This window comes from Lampetra fluviatilis, chromosome 2 (assembly GCF_964198595.1).
Source record: "Lampetra fluviatilis chromosome 2, kcLamFluv1.1, whole genome shotgun sequence".
In the NCBI taxonomy this organism is placed as follows: Eukaryota; Metazoa; Chordata; class Hyperoartia; order Petromyzontiformes; family Petromyzontidae; genus Lampetra; species Lampetra fluviatilis.
Window position 1 is genome coordinate 19,898,725 of NC_136276.1, and position 18,973 is coordinate 19,917,697.

Here is an 18,973-nt window from a genome sequence, read left to right on the forward strand (position 1 = left end):
TACGGGTTTACGAGCGTGGTTAAACCAGCCTGGTTTATTGCCGAAGAGGCGTAAATAAAGCACACGTTAATGACACGTTTACGCCCGAATGGGTTCGGCAAAGGGCTAAGGGCCCTCCAGAGGCAGCCGACAGTCGCCCGTGTCTGGGTTGCGTTAAATCCGCTGGATTACCTGCGCAACAATTATTAGCACGTGATAAAGTTGGCACGTGGCGAAGGGGCGACTTGGCGGATGAGAAAGGCTATGGGTTTTGGTTGGAATGTATCTTAGCGCATCCGACGCCAATTATTATAGCCAGCGGACATACACGCTCCTCCGATAACAAAAACATAAGATAACTCGTTGCCATCCTAGTTAATGGTCGCGTGGACAATAATAATCGAACCGACATTAAAACCGACGCCGTAATATGAAAACCACGCGATAGGAAAACCACGCGAATTTTGCCGCACGTTTTCGAGCTCAAGACCTGTTTTTGGATGTCAATGCAATTCAAGTTTTGTTATTGTATATATAAGATTACAATTGTAGCATGTTTATGAGCATTCGCTGGTGGGGGGGAGGAAGGAGGCTTGCGTGCCCGTGGCTGAGTTCATCACTGCGTGCATAATCAACATCCTCGATCGCCCTGGCCACTGCGCGATTATTTTCTTTAGCCACGTCTCGATGCCTCGCGTTTCCTTCTCGACCAAGACGGCCAAGCACAACACGCTCCGCGGCACATCTCACGTCCGCATTTTCGTCCAATTCTATTTTGATCATCTTGCCAATACAGTGCTGCGTTCAACGCGCCATGCGTAGACCGCCACACTCACTGGGGGTGGAGCGGTGGCGCAGCGGTGGGGGCATCCGCGCGACCAACTTGGCAACCTTAGGCGGCGAGTTATAAATGTGAGCTCTTATACCGGTCCTACTGACCAGCGTAGCGGTCAAACTACCTTCATGACAGACGGGCCGACAACGGCGCAGGGGAGGCTTTCAACCAGCGGTGACTCACAAAGGCACGTTATCGATCACGTTCAGTGTGTTCCTGTTTTGTTTAAAGATGACAGTGACTCCGAGGCACAGAGGCGGGACTCAGTGGTGTTGTCACTCGAGAGCCAGGCGATAGACCTGGGGCTTTAAGTGTCTCTTGAACAATCGGTGTGGGATTGAACGCTGCGAATTTCTTTTCGCGCGATGGTGGCGTTCCATTTACTACGCACTTCTTAGACCAGTGGTTCTTCTTAACCTGGGGTGTAGGCACCCCCTTGGGGTTCCAGATGCCCTTTCTGGGGGTGCGAGACATGCCACATTTAGAAGATAAATAATCGAAACACTAATTTTGCACGGGCAACGTAAGTACAACTACTTTGTTTCATAAAACCTATTGCATTTATTTATTTTTACGACTGAGAACCAACGGGGTGCAAGACTATGCTACTACACCGCTATAGATTCCACACTGCTGCTGCTGCTGCCACTAAACATTGTGCGGGATTGTACACGCGTGCTGGCTTTGCGCGCAGATCCGCCAGAGGAAGTAGCTGCTGTCCGGTGCGCGCGTCTTTCCTCCACGATTCGCAAAGCGGGTGCTGGATGGGGTGGGGGGATTAAGTTGGCCCAAGACGCGATATTGACATGGGGCTGTGTCACGGCGCTTTACGTAAGCGCCTCGCTCTTGGCGTGTATTGTTGACGAGATCCGTGGCGCTGCGCGCAGCCCGATATAACAAGCGGCGGTGGATCGAGGCTGAGCGAGCGCGCGGCGCTCCCTCGCTCGCTGCGCGATCCGCAGCGCCGCCTTTTCCTCCGCCGCCGTGACTCTGTGCAGGTGGCAGCGAGGCAGACGTGACCGGCCACGGCAGTAGAAGCCAACCCTTTCGACCAAGACCAGCCCCCACCCCCTCAACACCCACCCCTCTCTACCCCCACCCCCAAAGCAAACCCAGCGACCCCCCCCCTCTCCAAGCCCAGGTCAGCATCTCGCTTCATCGGCGCAGCCTTAGGGGCACGTTGCGGCTCCTCCCCCCCCCTGGCCCTCGGGGCCCGGCTCATTCCTCCTCCCAGCGGAGACCCGCCGCGCCGTCATCAGGAAATGGACATCCGCCGACTCCAGATGGAGGGGGAGGTCGGCAACAAAGGAGAGAGGCGGCCCCTGCGCGCAGTCTGCGTACAGCGACGCTGAGTTGAGCCTCGTGACTTTTTTTCGCCGCTTGCTGTGCGTTAATTGCCTGCAACGCGGAGCAAATACAGAGAGGGGGGGGGAGGCTGGAGGGGGGGGAGGAGGAATTATCGTCGTTTTTTTAGCCCCGGCTCTTTTGTGCTCGGTTATCCCCGAGGCAGCCAGGGGACTTAGAGGGGTTGCGAGCTGAATTCGGCGCTGGTGCCGCGTTTTACCCGCCCGCAACGCCCGCACCGCCACCCCTGCAGCGCGCGTTCTGCAGCGCCACGCGAGTGAAGCTGAATGTGGAATAGCGGGGAAGCGCCGAGGAGGAGGAGGAAAACGGGGATGGAACGACAGCAGCAGCAGCTGCAGCAACTTCGGCTGCTGCTTGTGCTGGGCACGCTGTGCCTACTCGTCAGCCCGTGCACGGCGAGGGCAGGTGAGAGGGTAACGCCGCGCGTTTGGCACTTTCGCCAAAAAAACTTTCACTCGCTCGCACTCGCTCGCCCGTCTCCAGCCCGCGACTGCTCCCTCCGTTAGTTCAGCTGCGAGCCAAGTATGCGGTATTCACTCCTCGCTCCGTCTCCGTGAGCGCGCATGCACCGACAAGTACCCACGCGTCCGCTACGTGCAACGGCACAGGTCGCATCGCCTTCGTCCACGAGTGTAGCGCCGAGTCCACGACAGTCCTATTTGCCTTTAGCGAACGTGTTCTTCTCACTTTTTACTGTTTTCGCGGGCTCAGTCATTCATTCCTCCTTGCATTTAATTTAGTTTTTTTTTTTAAACGTGTTTCGCGGGGGACTTGCAACAGTGCATCTCTCTCTGTGTGTCTCTCTCTCTCTCTTGAACGCGACTGTCAGCGCGTGTGCGCTGCGCCCACGGGCTTTCGTGTGCCCCGTTTTCCCTTTCATTCCCAAAGGGACGCGTCCATCAGACGTGTTGCGCGCCTCTCCCTTCAACCTAGCGGCGCTCGCTCGCTCGCCGCGGCTATCCACGCGCTCTCCGTGGCCGTGAGTTGAACGGTGCCGAGACCCCCTTTGTTGTTTTGTTGTTATGTGCGCTCGTTGAGTTTGTGCCCACGACTCGCGCTGCCGAAGGGGGATAAGTGACCGCGTTGCTTTAGCGCTCGCATATTGCGACTGGTAATTGCTCGCAGCTGGAAGGCTCGCACAACATGCAAGCGAACCCACCCCCCACCCCTCTTGTGCATTGGCAATCAACTGTATGGGGGCTGTAGCCGTTTCCGACAGCCTTGCTGGGGAATGCGAGCGCACGCGCACATGTACACACACGCGCACTATAAGGGGGACAGGTTTTACTCTCCGCTCGTGTGTTCTTTAAGCGACGTGTAGATTGGGGCGCCCGCGGTGACGAGATGTTAACTCCCTCGCCTGGTATGCAGGAGGTCGTGGGTTCGATCCTGACCCTGAAGATTTGCCCGTTGTATATTTGGAGTTTGCACGTTTCTCTCTCGCCCCCCCCCCCCCGTGGTCGCGTGGATTTTTCTCATCTGGAAACGTGCGTTCAGAGTCTTTGGCCGCTATAAATGTCCACGTCGTAAGCCACTTCGTTGAACTATCATTAGCGTGCCAAGTCGCTTCCGAAAAAAATAGACTTATGTTTTAGCTCAGCGTGCCTACCATGGTAAAAAAAAAATGTTTAGTAGGTGTGAGGCCGTAGTCCCAGGCACTCAAAGCCGCGACTGTAGTACGATACGTGGGCTGTGTGTGTGTGGCTGACAAGAGCCCATCAGAAGCCTACAATGAGCAGCAGCAGCAGCGTCTTTTTCGCGAGCAGACACTGCGTATAAAGTCCGCTTTGTGCGGATTGCTTATTAAATAGACCGCGCTAAGCCCTCGTCGTTGGGTCGTGTCAATGGCTCGAGACGAGACAGGGGGACGGGGCAAGCACAATATGATTTTGTTTGTCAAAACGACAAAAGGGGCGATTGAGCCCGGATACTTGATTCCACGGGCGGCACAAGCCGGGGTTTGTTTGCCAGCATGTTATGCGTGAAATTATCGATACAATGCGAGTTGAAATGCGCGCCTCTCCCGGGGGTTGCACAGACATCATCCCCTCGTGCCCACAATACGGATTTAGAATATAATGTACATGCTGTTGTGGATAGGGAGGCGGGTTGCCGTACGAGTACAACTCGCCGGCGGCACCATACGCGAATAGCTTCCCTTACAATCCCAGTTTTTCATTGACCGCAGTTGTATAAAGTCTTTGACGTTCATACGACTTCGCATGCGGCCCCGCCATCAATTAGCGTTACGGCCGTGGCTTGCGTGGCTACAGCGAGCATTGGAGTGCAGTACAAGTACCGTCGTGTACATGACGGGTGGGACAGCGGTTAGCGCCATCGCGCAATGCATGAATTATTCATCGACCAGAGTTGGTTTCCCCACAGCAGCTAAGAGAGATGAATCTGAAATGGTCCCGGTTCTAAGCTTCCATCCCACCCCCGTCACCAACCCACACTGACCAGAGTCGTGAAGTGTTCTGGCAAATCGCCCGAAGATGCTGGATGTAATTACCAGCGAAACGTCGTACAACTCAAATTCGAAATGTTGTGGATTCACCCTTCAAACACACCGGTGGGCTGAAGGAGTAACTAATTGGCGATTTGTTAACGTGACGCATTTTCTTTTTTTACTGATTGGCCGTGTCGGGTGGTGGAGGGTTGCGACACATTTATAATAACGCGATCTCACCCAAAACACTTTATTATGAATAGTGAAGTATGGTCAAACAACCCCCCCTCCACGTTGTCTTCCCCCCGCACCTCCGATAGGCACGCACGGTGCGAAAGAAGGCTTCCATTCAGCAGTGGATAGAAGAGGGACGTACATATACATATGCTGTGTATCCTCATGCTCTGAGGACAATGCGAATATTGTCATTATCACGTGCAAGAAGGTCCAGAGCGATGCTGTATGAGCGGTTATGCAAAGTTCCTAGATTCTGTACAGGCTATAGGATGTGCATAGGACATACTGCAGCCTAAGTATTTCAACATCGAACGTTATGGACTTTGTGTGCTCCGTGGTATGCTGTAAATTCGGTTGAATGCTATCGATTTCTCAAATGTAAAAAAAAGATACGAGCATCCGAAACTTTGATTTTCTTTGAGCGAATAGAAAAAAGTTTTGGGAGTTTTTTTGTTTTACTTGTGGAACGATTTCCATTGTACATGAAATACACCACGAAACGAGTCGCAGCAGTGGGACAATACGGGGTGTCCATTCGTTTCCATTGTCGGCTCACAAAGGAATGGTATAATACAGATGACCGCTGATTTGCAAGCCTTTATTCCAAATAATTCGCAGCATTGTGTGCTTGCGAAGAGTTACATCCGTTCGATAGCGCGGCCGGCGAACAATGCGACTTTCAAAAGACTGATTGAAAATACTCGTAGGGTCTCTGCCCTAATGCTTTAGTACGACTAAATACGATGCGTGAAACAGCGTAAAATAATGTACACCCCGTCTGTCAATGCGCTAACTGAACTATAAGGTCCTTCCCCCAATGTCGCGTTGGCCGTAGAGGTTGTTTGCGCATAACCTCACCACGCTGACAGCACCGGTTGCAGATATTCACTCGACACTGACGCGACCGAGCCGTGGTCGGGAATCGAACTCCCGTTGAACAAAGCTTCAAGCGCAGCGAGCTGAGGACTGGCGCGCCTTCAACGTTCGGATACACACCACGAACGCGTTTGTGCTTTTTCGCCGACTTCTTTTTTTGTTTGGTGTGTGTGTGTGTGTTTACCCCAACCGCAGGATTTGAGTTTTGGGGATGAGGACAGTCCATTGTGCTGCGGGAGACGTGGGGGGGGGGGTAACCATTAAATACCGTTTCCCCTGCCATCGCATGCGCTTCTCACGGGTCCGCGTGGGGGTGTGGAGCATCTTCGAGGCGACTGTCCCCGGCGCATCCAAGACGACCATTCACAGGGCCGTGCCTCTGATGACGATTAGCAGCGCCGTGCAAAAGGCAGCATTTGGCTCCCACCTGGGTTCGATTCCTGACACGGACGGTGCTTTGTGTGTGTGTGAAGTTTGTATGTTCTTCCCCCATCCTGCGAGGGGTTCTTCGGGGTTCTCCCGGTTTCCTCCGACAGCTTAAAACAAAAACATAACCTCATGCAGTGCCATTGGTGTCGGCCAAACATCCCAATGCAGGACCCTCGTAACAACGTTTTTCAGAGTCAGCGTGGCTTTCCTGGGCGACTAATTAATGATATATTCTTAGGTTTTTTCGGTAAAGTCACGTAGGTAAAACATTAAAATGTGATTTTTATTTTATTTTACTTTCATTAATTTTAATGTTTTACCTACGTGACTTTACCGAAAAAACCTAAGAATATGAATCATTGCAGTCACGAAAGCTTCAAATCTATAATTAATTAATGATATATTACAAAACAGCCAAACCCACAGCGGCTGCCTGTTCGGATACCATCTCTGTTGGCGCCCTGCCCATGTGGGTCAGATATGGAAATTCCACATTTCTAAGCCGCGGTCCCATCTGTCCACAGCACAACCCCCCGCTTGACTCGTCACAGAGTGCTGCTGATTTTATCCCCCCCCCCGCCCAGTGGCATGTGAATCACAGCGCTGCAGTGGCACATCACGCACACACACAGGAGGTGCACACAGAGACGCGTGTCTTACTGCGTGCAACAGGTGTGTGTGTGTGTTTCGTAACGCATGCTGCAAATTGCAGGATTTATCATTCATTGTCTATTCATATTATTGTCGGGGTAATGCACTGCATAGTTTTTCCAAAACGTATTTCTTTATGTCAGTAAATTGCGATGATAACGGCGATACCAATGGCAAAGGTCTTTCCGCCCAGCCCCGGAGCTTTGAAAAAAGAGCCTAGAGCCCAGAGCCGTGATGCGGGCCATCCGTGCGTGCCCCGAGCTCGCCGGCCACGCGCACGCGTCGCGGAGGAAGCGTCGCCACCCACACGCGCCACGGCGGACACGACCATCGCGCCCGTGAATCATTCACCGGCGCCGACAGGCGTGGTGAAAAGCGCAAATGCATTAGCTCCGCCCGCCTGTCTGTTAGCTCGTGAAGCCGATCATCGTCATTGACCCGCGCGTGTTCTCAAACATCAACGGACCGAACGCACCGTTGGATATAGCGTTACACGGTCCGTGCATATGCATGATTTTTCTTCCTGGTTTATGGATACTTGTTTCGTGCCTTTGGCTTGTTCGTGCGCGTGTCTGTGCTGCAGACACGTACAGGGTACATTGTGTTGACATTCAGTATGTCGTACATGTGGGCCTTTGAAAAACGAACACAATGCTGCCCTCAGTCGACGCCTGCGGAGAAGCGTACGAGCGAGATTAACGTGCCTTGAGTGTTGCCGGATAATGACTTTCCATTCTCCAGCGTTCCCCAATTAAGACCCCGCTCGTCAGAGGTGGGCCTTACCTTTCACACCCATCTGCCCACCCATAGGTGAAAGTCTGAGCGCGTGGAAAATCCTCTGAAGGGAGTCGCTATACCCCCTAATGACCAATGCGTGACAAGGAGCTACCTCTTGACCCCGGGATTGTAGACGTGGGAGATGGTTGGTCTTGTGATCGGCGCTTATTTGAGCTTAAGGGAAGGAGTGGTCGTATACCGTGGCACAGAATCACATGCACCACGAGGTGCACGTGACTACAAGGGTGTACGTGAACGAGTCTGTGTGTGTGTGACGTCCAATTATGCATGCGTGCGATATAGGGAATTGTATGGGCCAAATAGGGGTCGTGAATACGACACGTGTTTAACAATAACCATGCCGTGTTGCCGACACGAGGGACGTGTCATAATTCTACACGTTGTGGTACGTGCTCACGTACGGTGCGAAAGAAGTTCAACACACATACAATCGTATTCTTGCGAGTTGAAATCTGAGTCGGCGATTTAGTAAATCCATCATCTCTTCGGGGTCATGAAATTGATCAACACGCGTTTAGAGTAGTTGGCTGCGATACATTTTCACGCGATGAGTCACTTCGTTGAGCTATCGTTTGTGGCCAGGTCGTTTCTGAAAAAGAGCTACATAGCTCAGTGGACCTTGGCTGGTAAAATAAAAATAGTTTTAAATGAACACCACTTTGCGATGAGCCAACATCGATTCTCCTATTATGTACAGACCGGCCCTCATCAAATGAATGAGGAATGCCCACGTCTAGATCAGGGCCACCATTAGACAATTGCATTTCCACATTCGTTCGATCAATTCTACGCTTTGACATTTTTTGAGTGGCCGGTAGTTAAATTGATAACACACTTTTCCCAGTTTACACGGGATCAACAGGTCTAAAACTACTTTCAACTATTTTATTTTTATTTTACCAGATAAGGCCCACTGTGCTATATAGCTATTTTCCAAAAGCGACATGTCCACAAATGGTAGCTCAGCAAAGTGGCTTATCATATGGAAATGTATAGCAGCCAAATACTTTAAACGCATGTTTCTAAATCTGGAGGGAAAAACCGGAGGATCTGGAGAAAAATCCACGCGAACACAAGGAGAACATGCAAACTCCAAATATGCAGCATGCGTTAAGGTCGGGATCGAACCCACGACCTCCTCCATACCCGGCGAGGTAGTTAATATCTCGCCATCGCGGCAGCCATCTGCTAATGCTGTGGAGCATAGCTTCATGTCTTCTGTCTGCTTAAGGGTGACATGAGCAACATGATGTCTTGTGACATCAGGAGCAAGCCATTGCGAGGTAAGGTCATGGCTCAGTTGTATAAGCAAAAATGATCTGTAACTAAACAAAAAAAGCAGTGGACAGGCTACTACTGCAGTGGGTAGGTCAATGAAGCCAGTGAACTGAGCCACGGGTTATATCAGTGCACTGTGCAATGAACCAGTAACCCAAGTTGCACTCCCGGCTAGGGTTAACATGAGCGGCGAGTAATATCTGATCCAGTCCCGGTTCACCACCCCTCACATGCCACTTTGGCTCCCAAAATATAAATGAAATGCAAAGATTAAGGAAGTAATATTTTGATTCCTTGGGCGGTTCCAAACTCAGTCAGTTTGTTCGGACGAGGACGTCACGAACAACACTGCACCAGGACCTTGTCACGGATTCCACGACGAGACTGCCGGCCACTGCAATCACACAACTTGTTTGCATTGAGTTCGCTACATTGAAAAGCGTCCTCTGGCCTAACACCGTTTGAGACGAGGCTCAAAAGAAAGCTGTCTCTGGTGTGGACCAATCAGTTTCAAGGACAATGCATATATTATTAGAGTGTGTTTTTTGTTTGCATTCTGACCACAAGTATTGTGGTTAATGCAGACATGATTCCCTGTTAAAGGTTTCAGTTTGGTGTTTTAACATCTTAACACCTTACTTTTGTTTTTTTTGGTAAAGTCACGTAGGTAAAAAATAAAATTAAAATAAATTAAATCACGACGTTTCGGAGGCAACACAAGCTTCCGTCTTCAGGTGGCACTGTCACAGCAAAATTACTGTATCAAGTAGAATCTTAACACCTGTTGTGTTGCCAGAAAAAAGGGGGAAAACCTATTCTCACTGCACACGGTATTGAATTGCATCATTAGTTTATACCATCATTATATATACTATCACTGCAGGGTATACGTTACTCTTGGTCTGTGTTCTATCACGTAATTTTAGCCTAACCGCAATAGTTTTATTTGAGGTGTGGCATTGAGGAGTTCTCTATTGTGTCTACTCACGAGTCATTCCAGCCAACAAAGTAAAGCCACGGAACGGAAAACAAAACCCAACGAATTCCACCACAAGAGCACTTCCTCTGCGTATTCCAAATGTAATGGTTCTTTCGGTAAAGTCACGGTGGTAGACAATTAATAGATCACGACGTTTCGATCGCAACACAAGCGACCGTTATCAGGTGAGACAATCACAGCAGTTTCCCTGCTGCATGGATTACTGCAGTCAGGAAAGCTTCAAATGAAGCAATGTGTTGCGTTATCTGTAATTCGTGTTCCCGACTCTTTGCAAGTGGTTCAAGTCCGGAAAAAAATAGTTATTTCATCTCCCCTTTGCCTGGCTGCATTTTCTCTGTCAAAATAAAAGACATACATCGGCTTTATACATATGCCCCCCTCATTGGATGTGATTAACTCCACGCTCTTGACACAGTGTCTTGAGATGCAGTTATATAACTCCCAAAGCATATGCTGTATCGCATTTTATAATGGCAGTTGTTATACACATTCCTGCGGAGGGAGCTGGTAGGAAAGTTGGGTTGCTCGGTCAATGGTCAGGGTCAACGGCGGCGTGGTGTATTCCGCAAATATGCCCGACTGTGAGGGCGGGCACAAGCCGACGTGAGTAAGTTAAACGTTGAGTTTTATAAGGGCACCACGGGGTGATCAGCCCCTCCCCACCCAGCCCCACCCCTCCCACCCCCCACCCAGCCCAACCCTCCCACACAGCCCCTCCCCACCCTCCCCACCCAGCCCCTCCCCACCCTCCCCTCCCCACCCAGCCCCACACTCCCCACCCAGCCCCTCCCCACCCTCCCCTCCCCACCCAGCCCCGCACTCCCCACCCAGCTCTTCCCTGCACGACAGACACAATAATTCCCTGTGGGCTGGTGTAACCAGGAGGTTCCTACCAGTATAACGGTAAAGTAACTTTCCCCATGCAATGGTGGATGGAGACCTGTCCATGCTACGTCATTCATGGGAGTTGTTTGACCATACTTCACCATGCTGGTCACGTGGGAGCCTCGGCCCGGTTTTAGATATTACTCAGAACACACCTCACCTGTGGCTAACTCAGGGTCATCGGATTCATAGCACAGGGTCCTAGCCATTATTCATCTGTTCCACCCGGCACAATGCAGTCGCGAAACTGTGAAGGTGATGTACACTTAACCATCATTTGCTGAATGGGACCAGAAGCACTTATATGAACATGTTTGTCGACTTGAGGTGTATACAGAAGCTAGGTTCGGTCACCATTGCGGACAAATTTCAACAGCTATTGTGACAACTTTCTTTGGCTGTTCATTGTATGTAAACAAAAGGGGTAGAATGTTAAAATAGGTATCCACGGGGCTGTTTCCATTGCAGAGAGCTGGGTCTTACGCAAATAATCAACTGCCTGCCTACGCATAAGCCATCTGGGAAAGGCAGATCAGCACCAATAGCCTTGGGTATGAAAACCAACCCACAACTTCCTCACTGGAGTCGAGAAATCTTGGCAAGCCCTCATATCAAATGTGAGCATATATGAGGTGTGTATCTACCTCAACAAGGAAGGCCAAATGGGGAAAATACATTACTCCAAAGCGGAGATTAAAAATAATCTGCGCAAAGTGCCTTTATAGTTCCTGCTGATTGCCGGCAACCGACAGAGCACCATGATATCCCATCACGAACAGCTGTCACGATAAGGCTTGTCAACGAAGTAAAACCCTTTTGCATAAGACACGTAGATTACACGAAGCTGTGGTTAAAGCAGCCACAAAAAATGCCACTGAGAAGCGTAAGGAAGAGGAGAGGCTTTTGTTGCGGTAAAAACCAACGAGGTGGTGGTGCCGTGGCCAGAGCAGGGCTGGGAAGTTCACATCGTGGCCAGGGTTTCGACCGAAACCAACGTTCCAATCGGGAACCGTTGATGCTGCACAGACGCGAGTGTGCTTGGTGCAACGCTTGTGTCGATTATATACGGAACACATCAATGCACGCTGATGAGCACCGACGTATGCCGAGAGAGACTGATATAAACTGCAGCACAAATCACTGCACAGAGCTACAAGGAGGCATGCCGATGAATATTGAGAAATATTACGAAACGCTGAGAGAGGGTGAGGCGTGCTGACACACACACACCGAGGTATTCTGAGAGGCACTAGGTTATATAAATACTAATAAGCACGGGAGAGATTTCAGAATGCATGGCTTTACATGGCGGCAGAGTTTAAACAAATTCGAGGCAACAACAGAAGGAGGCTCAGAGGTCACAGAGCTGAGAGCCTGGGTTTAATTCCAATTTGCCACCCGTGAATTGAACCAGGTTCTCAAGTGTAGCAAGTTGATTATCTCAGCTTGGTCATCGATTACTGGAACAAAAGCCCGTCACGTTCAATTTGGTTTTGCACATAATGCGGTTAGATACCAGCTCTGAGATTTAAAACAAAAAAAAACATCAAGTCTTTTTCTCTCAAATGATGAACATTTATTTGTAGCAGGGCACGTTGGAAAGTGTGCCCCTTATTGTGTGAATCGTAAGTAACTGGAAGGGATCATAGAAGTTGCAATTATGTCATTGTGCGTGGGAAAGTGCAGCATCGAGTAGTGTGGATTAGAAGTCGCTTGAATGAATCTCAGAAGTAATGCTGTGATGTCACCTTTTGTGGGCCGCTCTCTAATGCACTGCCTTGTCAGGGTTCTGAATGGACCGTATCGTGGGATTGTACTCAGAGCACACCTGGAATACAATTGGGAACATTTACGACAAAACGGACACGCCAAGAGACATTAAGTAACACTTAGATGATCACCCCAGTGAGTGACAGAGACAATGCAATTCGTTCCGAGAGATGCCACTGAGCACAAACGACATGGAAACACACCGTCGCACCTGCGAACATTGACAGGGATGCGAAGACAGCCGAAAATAATCCACTACATTGAGATACACAGAGAGACAGAGACCTGTTAAATTACACTGATTACATCAGCAGTCAAGGCCGTACGGCTGCAGTAATAAGGCAGCCGTAGATTCCAAAAGACTGCAACAAAACACTTAACTGTGCTACCTGAACACTGGGGTAGACAATGGCTCAAGAAAACACGAACAGAACACATTCCTGCGGAGGAAGCTGGTAGGAACGTTGGGTTGCTCGGTCAATGGCCAGGGTCAACGGCGGCGTGGTGTATTCCGCAAATATGCCCGACTGTGAGGGCGGGCACAAGCCGGCGTGAGTAGGTTAAACGTTGAGTTTTATAAGGGCACCACGGGGTGACCAGCCCCTCCCCACCCAGCCCCACCCCTCCCACCTCCCACCCAGCCCCACCCTCCCCACCCAGCCCCTCCCCACCTTCCCCACCCAGCCCCTCTCCACCCAGCCCCTCCCTGCACGATGGACGGACGGACACAATAATCCCCTGTGGGCTGGTGTAACCAGGAGGTTCCTACCATTAAGGCTCCCTTACAAGGGCCTCGAATAAAGCCATTGAACAAAGGCCGTCACTTGCATCGTGCGCTTTCAGATGCACTTCTGCGGCCGTTTGGAACGCTCTTCCTGGAGCTACGCACGTTTAAACCTAGATTGTAAACGAATTTATTATACAGAGCCGCCTTTTGTGTTCAGTTTGTTGTCCTTTCCCCGCACCTCCGATGTTAGCACGGTTGACTAAGTACGGTGCGAAAGAAGTTCAAAAACAACATAGATACGAAGGAGGGGATGATTCTTAAAACCATTCTCCTCAGTCTACGGCACTAGCATACCGCACTAGTGCAGACCCATAAACGTATCAACGTGCAGAACACAATAACACTCGCGCACAAACGCACTGACAGTGGCGTGAAAGCAGTGGCTTGCGGTAGAGTGTGCTCGGAGAACGAGTGAGAGATGCTCCCAATTTGTTAGGAGTCGCACAGAGAACGGTTGTAAATGGTTTATGCTAAATCACTGATTGCGTCCCAGGTGTGATATTATTGAGTCACGTTGCTAAGTAAGCAGATGTATTATAATCAGAGCTCCCGTTAGAGTGCAGCGCAGGATGCCAGGGAACAACTCAACGTGATGCCGCTTCGGCACTCTGGGAGTCACTTCAAAGACCCGACTTGGCCAACGCTTGGACCGCACTTTCACACATTCCGTAGAGAAGCTCAAAAATTCAGGCCAAAATGTCATTGATGATCAATTGAGCAATCCCGGCGTCTGCTATTTTACAGCCCCGTGACAGGGGTGGAAATTCCACATTTCCATGGTGGCGGCGGAGTCCATCAATAGGACAACCACGGTTGCCTTCCACGCAAATTGGTACTTAATTTTATTGGCACCAAAAAGGACGATGGGCTGAATCAGCCCCAAGCAGGAGTTTCACTCGCAGCCTTCCGATTGAGAGCCCCTTAGCAGGGTTCGCCACGTGTAGATCATGCAACAGCTTTATAGATAACAAAAAAAATAGTGCTCAGGGCACAACTAGACCAATTCAATTGAAATTAAAACAACTACAAAAAACATAACATACGTTCGAAGATGAGAGCCTAGGTTGAACGCAGGTGGCTGCCCATCATTGAACCTACGACCTGAACTTTTTTTTCTCGGCTCAGCGGCCGAACGTGGACATCAGTTCCGAGGATGCACACAGCGGCCCCTCCACCCCCGTGTGACCTTTAACATCATCCACACACTCCGCTTTCATATCCACAAATAAAGAATTGAGATTTGCGAAAATGCATCTCAAAAGAAGACAGAGATGAAGCACGGGGCATTGGCAACGAAGAATAAGGACACGAAGGGAATTAGTATGACGAGAGAAGGAAATGGGAAATGAATTAGATTAGATGGGAAGTGAATTAGATTAATGCAGGCCCATACATCGCTCTGCGTATACAAATAGCACGTTGATAGGCGATGGATTGAAAGGCGTGGCTTGAGAGCAGATGGAGTCGATTGGTGGGAAAAACTCGGTGAAAATGCAACGTTGCAGCAGCAACGTTGACATGTGGTTGGAAATTAACCATCGTTGGCCCAACATTCCACGTTTACTGGGTAAGCAATATGGAGAAAAGAACATTCTTTTTTTAGCAATCAAATCATAGAAATTAAATTGTATATGCATAATCTGTATTCTATATTGCACGAGTCGTATTATTTGATTCCTTCACCAAACAAATCAATGTTGAAAAAAAATATTGGCATATTTCGTTACTTTTGCAATATTAAAACTTGTGATCTATTGTATTCCTAAGCGAGGCAGTAGGTTTTATTTAATGAGTAATATGACACTTAACTTTTTGATACAAATATTTCCCACGTGCATTATTGAAATCTCTTTTAAAAAAATTAAGAGTCACAGCACCTCCACGCTCCACGCTCAAATGAGCGTGGATGTTCTGTGGAATTCAGTCGGCAATGAATCAGAATATTTATTGATACTGGAGGAATCCTATGAGCTGTAAAACTCTTTTTCCCATATGTTGAGTAGGGGTAGGTCAGAACGCTAGAACAACAAACAATACAAACACACGATAAGAGTGCACAGTATACAAATCACTCTAAAGATATAAAAAAAGGATTAATTGCTAGTTAAGGCCCACTGAGCCATTATCTTATTTTTTCAGAAGCGATCTGACCACAAATGATGACTCAACGAAGTGAAAATTCCACCTTCCTCGGGCAGGGGTTAGTTGATCCATACGTAGCGCGAGCACTGGGTGTTGACGTCTCACAAGGCGGCGCGTATTGTGTGTCATGAAACCCGGAGGGATGATGAACTGAGCTAACCCCTGACCAAGATGTGAACCCGACATTTTACAATTACAGCCGTCCGGATGTGAGGCTATAGCTAAAAATAATACCGCGATGGAAATCGTAGAACTCTGAACGTCCGTTCGCCTGTAACCAAATTCTCATTTTATCCCTCGGTAATGTCGTGCACTCAAAAGTAATTTCCTGCTCAAATGAGCCAGTGGTAAAACAAATTCCACATTCTTATGACGGGGGCTATTATGTCTCTGCTGACTTGTGAAATACATAATTGCGATCTCATTCGTGAGCACACTTCTGTACGTTGAGCTTCTTTCGCAACGCACATAGCCAACCGTGCTAATCGGAGGTGCTTCTGCTGTGCTGCACTAACTGCAAAATAATCTTTAACGACCACAATACAAGCGGTCCCACCCAGTGGCAGGGAATAAAGGACTATTGATAATAAAGGCCTCGATGTAGTTTGCGTGGTGTTATTATCCTGGTTGTTTACTGATATGATCTGATGTGACTAAGTATTCTTTGCCTCCTGACATAACCCCGACAGCACAGCCATTATGAACAGAAATTGGTGAATGTACATTGTGTAATAATGCCTGATTTTTGTTTCTAGAACTGAATCTATAATACCGTATGCAGTCAACTCAAATATATGTATCTGACGATGCTGTCACGATTTTAGTCAGATTAATATAAGGTTAATTGTGACTTTCAAGATGTTAACAATATATTTTTTTTTATAAAATTCAACTAAACTTAAACCTTTTAATTGTCTGCGTTGACCATATCCACGCAAACTCGGCAATTTAAATTGTACGTTGATTACTCTATTCTGTACCCAGAATAGAGTAAATTTTGTTTTACATTTGATGAGCAGAACTAACGTACATCGTGCATCATTCTCGGGTACAATCTCCCACAAGTCGTGTATTTGTTCAAACGAACCAAATTATTTCTTCACCCAGGGCCCTCCGTTCCTCAGTGGGGAGGATGCGCAACTTCTAAGCCTTTGCTGTCCCTTTGTCCCTCTCCCCTCTGCCCCCCCCCCACCCCATGCTTCACTTTGCAGTGCCGTGCAACTGGCAGCTGTCTGCCGGTGAGCCGGGCTACGTCATGTCTTCAGGCTACCCGCAGGACTACCCCGCGCACCTCATGTGCGAGTGGCTGGTCCAGGCTCCGCAGAGCGATCAGCGCATCATCCTCAACTTCAACCCGCACTTCGAGGTGGAGAGGACCAACGATTGCCGGTACCGTGTTGCAACCCTCAACAAATTTCACCGACGGGCACGCACACACTCACTCACGCGCCGCGCGTCCAAGTCCACGGTCGAGACGATGGGGTTGACGGCTTCCCGAGGCACATTACCTTGCCCTCCCCAAAGAGGCGGCTACACAATTTGATTTCCTCGTAATTTGAAATTGATATTCCTAATGTGTGTTGACATTCATACTATTTCTTGAAACTGGTCTGTAGCAAAGTTGTGGTCACCTTTCCAGACTCAATATCACTCGAATCAAATGACAGCCGGCCTTTGTCCAGGTGTTCAAAATTGCTTGGTGATCATATTTTGAAAACATCTTCCCACCCTTTAATGGCAAAAGTTCAACTGTCTCATTTTGTTACAATTCCTTTCATCGGCCCTCTGATGATTGCAATGTATATACATTACACACTGGAGTGTACGTGACGATAACATTCCGCCGTGCAGAAGACCAGCGTAACGCTAAGCGGTGGCTCGTCTCATCAAGGCCCAGTGTGCACGAGGCCCCACGATTGCCCACCCGCTCGGGATAAAGATTCTAAACCGCATATTAGTTACACCCTTTGCACCAGGTGAAGGACAGTCGCCCGAGGGTAAAGCTGCTCCTAACCGGATCTTAAGACTACGGTGCCGTGTGTTGAGGCAGCCTCTGGTAAACCCAAGGGCAGGCGATCACAGACGGGCCCCACCACGTGCTGGGATGCCACCACACTGCGGGTCCTCGTGGCAGGGCAGGCAGGGAGGGGGTGGGCTCCTGCGGGCTCCTGCATGCCGCTCTGTTGGGGCGGAGGTGGGGGGTTATCTTGCCTGGAACCAGCCAGGGCACCCTTCACTGCTGTGCTCAAGCGCATGCTTGTGAGTGACCGCACCGTATAGCCTGCAACAGACTGTAGAGAGGAGGGGCAAGTGTTGTTCGTAGCGAGTAGCACCCACAAAGGCTGTCACGAAAAACGAGGGGGTGGGTAGCCAGCACTATGGCCACCCGCCTTTGTTTCCCTAGTGGCGATGCTTACTCATCTTATCTTATCTTGGATTTTACATAGCGCTTTTCCCAAAGCGCTTCGCACCCAGGTACAAATTTGAGGCTCAGTCGACCTAGAGGAGGCCCAGCACCGGTTCAGATAATCGTTACTGGTGTTGGCCGTGAGTGGGAATCGAACTCGGTTCGCTGGCTTCGAAGTGCATTGTGCTAACCGCTGCACCACCGCTCCCCACAAGGGTTACTGCACCACTCCCTTGCCCACACCCCCTCTCCACCCCTCTCTTCTCCTCGTTACCACCCCTATAGACTTCCGTGCCCCACCAGTATATTTACAGCACGGTATATTGGTCTGGAAATCCAACAGGCTAATGGACTAAATGTATGCTTTACTTAGACTGCACGTGGAGTGACAGAACGGAGTTCTGGATTTATTTGTTTTTACGCATGATGTGTGTATGTATTTTGCACTTATTTTGCTGCCCCACGGCAACGCATGATGAGTTTGCTTACGGTGATTTGCGTTTCGCATTGAATGGGTTTCCCGTAGTTTATATGGAGTGCTCTTGCCAATAACGTCTGGTAAACCAGTAGCATTTCTTTAACGAGTCTGACTCGGCTGATGATACCCAAAAGGTTGAAACCGATCAAGACTCTGCTGGCTCAAACAAATGTTGCTTGGGCTATGTTGCTCTGGAAAGCCAATGTGGTGGTGGACTTAACATTGCCTGTATTTGTATGTGGAGAGATGCAATGGGGTTCCACATACGGTACTGCATCGTGGTTTTCGCCCAACGGGCCACATCACTGGTAAATTCGTATTCAAAGGCAGAGGCCTTCTCATGGCCAAAGAAGCGTGGGGCAGAGCTACAACTACATAGTGGGAGGTCCCAAAGCGAGCGGTGGACTCACACCTTCACCAGGAGGGTGCAGGGGCAGCCAATGTTGTACGTGAAGGACGCTGCTGGAATGTTTATCACTGCAACGGTATCCCAATTATCCATGGTCCAAATATGTCTGCAAACTAGATTACCTGGAGACAAACATTTGATCAGGGATAGTTTTAGATATCCCGATCGAAAAAGATTTTGCTATCACGGTGCTGCAAA

General features: G+C 49.4%; 1 protein-coding gene across 3 annotated transcripts in view; it reads left to right on the top strand.

Moving 5' to 3' along the window:
• The first annotated feature begins 897 nt into the window (after positions 1 to 897).
• The window catches only part of LOC144943921 (neuropilin-2-like), a 150,111-nt gene continuing 132,035 nt past the window's right edge, over positions 898 to 18,973 (top strand). Inside the window, exons 1-2 of one of the 3 annotated variants that reach the window (XM_078871802.1) lie at positions 898 to 1,001; positions 16,693 to 16,870. In XM_078871802.1, coding sequence (XP_078727928.1) covers positions 16,737 to 16,870 — 134 coding nt within the window. In that variant the 5' untranslated portion in view covers positions 898 to 1,001; positions 16,693 to 16,736. Of the gene's footprint in view, positions 1,002 to 1,954; positions 2,585 to 3,137; positions 3,159 to 16,692; positions 16,871 to 18,973 lie in introns of those variants that run through there. The other 2 variants (XM_078871792.1, XM_078871811.1) reach the window with 2 other exon arrangements.